The sequence below is a fragment of the Heliconius melpomene genome, chromosome 5 (assembly GCF_056956725.1).
Source record: "Heliconius melpomene rosina isolate 202511_hmr_F chromosome 5, ASM5695672v1, whole genome shotgun sequence".
Taxonomy (NCBI): Eukaryota; Metazoa; Arthropoda; class Insecta; order Lepidoptera; family Nymphalidae; genus Heliconius; species Heliconius melpomene.
In genome coordinates, this window is record NC_140393.1 from 3,773,165 (window position 1) to 3,778,962 (window position 5,798).

The 5,798-nt window shown below is 30.9% G+C and overlaps 1 protein-coding gene across 1 annotated transcript; it reads left to right on the forward strand.

Moving 5' to 3' along the window:
• Positions 1 to 941: 941 nt before the first annotated feature.
• Positions 942 to 3,093, forward strand: LOC146538931 (uncharacterized). Its single transcript, XM_085185798.1, has 3 exons — positions 942 to 1,777; positions 1,928 to 2,236; positions 2,755 to 3,093. The coding sequence occupies exons 1-3, from the start codon at positions 1,708 to 1,710 to the stop codon at positions 2,979 to 2,981; spliced, it is 606 nt and encodes a 201-aa protein (XP_085041924.1). The 5' UTR covers positions 942 to 1,707; the 3' UTR covers positions 2,982 to 3,093.
• The last annotated feature ends 2,705 nt before the right edge of the window (positions 3,094 to 5,798 follow it).

Consider the following 5,798-nt stretch of genomic DNA (forward strand, 5'->3'; position numbering starts at 1 on the left):
TATTATCTATATATATAAAAGGACTTGTCCTCACTGACTGAGGTAAGACGCACGCACAGCCGTAACCGCTGTGCGTAGAAACGTGAAATTTGGACAGATGTTTACTTTCGTAATCTGGACATCCACTAAGAAGGGATTTTGAAAAATTTTAACCTTAAAGGGGTGAAATAGGGGTTAAAAGTTTGTATGGAAAAAAATTTAAATCGGCACCGATTTTTGTAAAATTTTAAATTTAGATTTTTTTTAAAAGTATTTAATTGAATACGTGTTTCATGGTTTTCTAGAATTCTTCCACTAAGGGTGCAAATAAGGGTTTGAAAGTTGGTATGGAAAAATCTTTAAATCCCCACCGATTTTTATAATATTTGAAATGAAACTTTTAAAAATATTTCACTGAACACATGTTTCGCGGTTTATTAGAATTCACCCCTAGATAGGCAAGCGAAGCTGCGCGCGTCCGCTAGTTACAAATATGTATATTTATTATTTTATTTTTGCTTCACGCACATCCCGTTGTTGAGTGTTAATGTTATTACCCCGAGTAAGAATCGAATCCACCACCGCCGAGTTCACAGTCAGATGCTTCTGCTCCTTCACCACGACGTTCATGTTTTAACATACCAGAAAATTAAAAGTACCAAAGGTATTTAAGTTTACATAAAAAGTATAAAAAAATCAGCAAGCAGGGATACAGCGTGAACCTGATTTTTTTGTAGTACTCGTATATAGCAGGGTACGTTGATGGACTAACGTTGAGACACTCTGTTCTCCACTTATCGCCGAAGTTTTCGAGGCATTGCGTGTTGAGTGGCGGAACTGAACGCCGGGCTTTTGCTTTGGTGCCAGAATGAAGAAATTATTAAATAATAATTCGTTCTACCGAGTGGGGATTGAACCCACGAACATCGCGTTCCACGTTTTCACTTTTCTTTTTCTTTAGCTTTTCAAGGCGGTTCTTTAAAGCGTAGTTTTTTTTATTATTATTTTGATAAAACTTCTTGATTTTGATTTTCATAAACGCTCCCCAAACTCTGTTTGACGTAAAAGTATACGGGCTATAGAATTATATAGAATCAGATTCTACCAAAATTGTTTTGAAAGAATATATGGCTTTGAAAACAAATGCATTCTTGAACTAAATTAGTCATTAACGTTTCTTTATCATAATTTTTCACATGGAATCGATATTAACATCGATTAATTTCTTAAAAAGGTATTTCGAGTTAACAGCCTCAAAATCTATGATATACAACGTAGGTATGTTAAAATTACTTACTTTAATATTAACACGGTAGGCAGAGGGAACCTAGTGTTAAGGTACTCCGTTCCTCATTTTCCTTTCGTTCTGGAGATATTGTGAATGAAAATATTTAATTATAATTTAATTATTTCCTCGAGTGGGAATCTCACCCATATCCTCGTTTACAGTCACACTCACACGCTGGGCTGGTGTCTCTGCACCACGATTGCCCTGACCATACTGACCGTACTTTATAATAAAAAAATAAAGTTAATTGAAATAATCCTTAGTTAATTTAAATTTGAACATAACAATTGACTAAGCAAAGGCGATTCGCTTGTATTAACAATAGCGTATTAGTAAGGTTCACTGGGCATGTCGTATTTCTTGATGATAATGATAACATAAGGTATAAATAAATGAAAATATTTATGTAAACTAGCCTTACTAAGTTATAGGTGGTCGAGATGGCGAAGATAGCTGTGCTGCTGGCGCTGGGATGTATTTTTTTTGGATTTTTGAAAGTCGTGGACACAGGTATCGCTTTTCTTTGCTATTTTCATTGATATTACTTTTCGAATTTGTAGTGGGAATTAAGCCTATAGCTTAGTAGAGCATTGAATGTTCTTTTTAGGTTCAAATTCAAATATGAATACAGAATTTCAATATCTTAATATTATATTTCAGTAAGAGATGAAATTCACATGGGAGTAAAAGATCTTGCTAGTCTAGAAAGTCTACATGATAACGACAATGCTGATACCGATATGGATCAAGGCAGTAGGAAGCCCGACAGGTTTGTGCCTATGAACTTAGGTCCAGGTCTTAAACCCATTTACGACCAACCATCGACTCCACCACCTCTAGAAGTCATAGAGTGCTATGCTTGTACCAACTGCCCTGAAGTTACATCTGATACATTCTCAAAAATATGTCCCTATAACATAGACGAGAATAAAAGACGACGGTGCGTGGTGTATTCTGAGCAATATAAACGTAAGTATAATGAAACCTTTTCTTTTCAGCTTCACGCTTTTTCCCGCTCACAGCAGGATAGGCAGAGGAAACCTAGTGTTAATACACTCCGTCCCCAATTTTCCGCCGAATTTTTCGAGGCTCAACGCCGCGCTTTTGCCTCGACACGGCAACGAACAAAAAATAAATATAAATTTAAATAAATATTTCATATACTCAAGTGGGGATTGAAACCACAACCGTCGCGTTATATTCACATTCTTTGTGCCGCTGCGTCATGACGGCCTCTATAAGACAGTTTTTTTTGTAATGCAAGTAATATATTACAACATACGAGGTCGGAGACAATTATGGGTTCGATACCCTCGGTAATAAGGCAAAGTATAGCGTTGAGTTCAGCTACTCAACACGCATTGCCTCAGTAATTCGACGGGAAACGGGGAACGGATGTGTCCTAATAGGAACGCGGTCTCTTTAAAAAAGTAGTAAGTTATTAAATTAATTTAGACTAGCATTAAAAAATCAATCTTTTATTTTAGATATGAACACACCTTGGTACATAAGAGGCTGTGCTTCAGAACGAGGATCTTGTGAAGATATACGACAAGCTCACAGACATCATGAGGATATAGTAACTTTGTTAAGCTGCTACGAATGTGAGGGAGAGAGATGCAATACCAATGGTGCTAGCTCGTTCTCCGACTTCACTATGGCATTCTTCGCCATGGTTGTAACACCGCTTGTTGCGAAACACGCGCTTTCGTAACCGATCAGGTTCCAGTTATAGATAATATGGTTTAGACGATAGCTTCTAAATTCAATACTTATATGTTATTGAAAGAACAACATATTTAAAATAGTTTATATCTAGAAATATTTTAAAAACAATTTATTTTAAATTTATTATGAAAAGTTAATTTAATTTAATTAATATATATGTAAAGATGACTTACTTATATTTTATATAGAGTTTCGCCTACATTTAATAAATAATTAGTTTATATACGAATTAATGACATTAATGTAATTTTAATATTTGAATCAATATTAAAGTTAAGCCGTTTATTATAGCTGTAAGCAGCCATTGAAACAAGTTATCATGTATGAGGATTAGTCGTCTTAATAGTCAATTTACTAGGATATTACTTACTTATGTATTTAACAAGCTATAATTTAAATGCAAGTCTCATAGATCGTTGTCAGTAATAATATATAATAAAATAACGATTTTTTACAATATTTTTCTTGTTTTATTTTCTTCTCTTACATATTATGCTCTACCTAGGCGGAGAAGCAAAGAGAGAATTTGCTCGTACATCACTCAGATATCAAAGATATTATGAATTACTTTTGGCTTAGGCTTTCATCCAAAATTTCTTTGTTTTCAACTAGCTATTCAATTCAATTTAGCTATAGTTGTAGTAACTATATATATGTACATAAAAATTAAAAGAAATTAGACATACTCGTACATATAAAAGTGTGCCTATGTAGATTGTGAACATGGGAAACGGTGTGTCTTAACACTAGGTCCTAGTGAAGCTAATTTATTATTCACTTGTAACTTATTGATTGTAAAAATATATATGCTTAAAAGTATATCACATAAGTTTCTAATATTAATCTGTAAGGTAAATACAAAATTGGACTTTGGAGTATATTACTTGTAAAAATATTAAATAAACTTACACTATATTAGTTTCATTTTGTTATATCACCTTAATTAAAAAAAACAATAAAAAATATATGTGAATCTAAAATTATAAATAAATATTACATTGAAAAAACTGTTTATTTACTATTTATATACCTTGCAAAGTGCAATATTTGTTTACCTTGATGAATATAACAAACGAGCTATTAACATTTTAAGTGCATAATAAATTATTATAATAAAAAAGATAAACAGCCATTTTTTTATTCTAAAAGTATATATTTTTTATACTAACTATATTTTTAGATAGAATAAATTATAATTGTGATGTTAACGTTGATTACTCATAGCATATGGACATTATATACACAGTAATGTACCTACAGATAATTATAAAATTGCAATTTCAATTTTACTACCTATAAATTAAGATTTAATTTACATTTGCCTTAAGTTGACAAATGAAGTCCACCTTGACGACGTACTTAATGTTTAAATAACCTATTAACACTGAGTTTTTTTTTTCATATAACTTTTTCAATATTAGAGGCAGTTAAAATACTATTACTTCAACTTCACGCTGTATCCCGCACACAGCAGGGTAGGCAGAGGGAAGACACTCCGTTCCCCTCTTTCTGGAGATATTGCTTGTTAATGGCAGAACTCAACACAGATTTGACAAACTAAAGTAATTGAATTAAATTATAATAAATTAATTCAATTACTTTGATTTGTATTACATTTCAGCTTTAGGTACTTATATAAATAACATAATTCAATCTTTTAATTTGGTTAAATATAACATTTTGGTTTTAGCGTATATTTCATATTTTAAAAGACGAATTCTCATGAAAAAATTATAATATTTTTCTTTTGTCATGTCCGTTCTAGAATACTCCTTGCAGATATCCAATTATGGGAAGCCATTTAAGGATTAAAATAAAGACTATGTCCCACAAAAAAAAAATATTGAAAATGTAAAAATACTTGTAACTTTGATGACATTTTTTCTAATAACCTCGTAATTTTATGACTTAAATTTTATTAACATGATATATATAATTATATCATGAGGTCAATGACACTTAAGAGTAAACAATAATCGTTAACATGAGTAAGAAGCAACAGCACACAAGTAACTACAAAAATAAAACAAAAAAAATAATTAAATTAAATGTTCAAATAATTATTTCTAATTTCTATTGTAATTATTCAAAAACGCTTAAATAGCATTATTAAAAAAAATTGTGAATAATTAAATATACTTAGATGTTGTACTTAATTAAAATATTAATTTAAACAAATTATGTAAACATTATCACAAATATAATTAATTGTACTATTATTTATTATGTTTATTTATCAATTGTATAAAATAGGACATTATATTTATTATAGGGGAGAGCTTACACTTGGTACAATGTCACAAACTCTGGTTAACAAAAGGACAAATTTAAAATAAAAAATAATAAATTTATCTAAACATGTTATATATCTTTAACAGTTTACCGACTTCCAAAAAGAAGGAGTTTCTTTTTGTCCGATATAGACATATTTTTATACGCGATATTACCTATTTATATATGTTCCTCGATTTCTTCGCCATTTGTACTTTTATTATTTTAAAAAATCATTTTGTTGGCAAGACCGTACTTCTGCATCCTAGTAATGGAACTACCATTAATACCAAGTCAGGATTTGATGATGGAATATCGGGAAAATCAAGAGCAGAGACATTTTCTCAAACAAACTTGGCTGGTTATACTTATACTACGCCATAATATAAAACAAACCAACTAGTTTAATCTTTACATAGTATAATAATAACATAGTCAAAGGCAAACAAAAGTTCAGCCTTATACTCCCAATATAATTGCTACGACGATCCACAGATAAAAAATAGTTCCCTTCACTTATGTCACAATCGGT

Bases quoted from the DNA above. Each gene is read 5' to 3' on its own strand.
- LOC146538931 (XM_085185798.1), top strand. From the start codon at position 1,708: ATGGCGAAGATAGCTGTGCTGCTGGCGCTGGGATGTATTTTTTTTGGA. The intron at 1,778-1,927 runs GTATCGCTTTTC...ATTATATTTCAG, and splicing joins TTTGAAAGTCGTGGACACAG to TAAGAGATGAAATTCACATG. The intron at 2,237-2,754 runs GTAAGTATAATG...CTTTTATTTTAG, and splicing joins GTATTCTGAGCAATATAAAC to ATATGAACACACCTTGGTAC.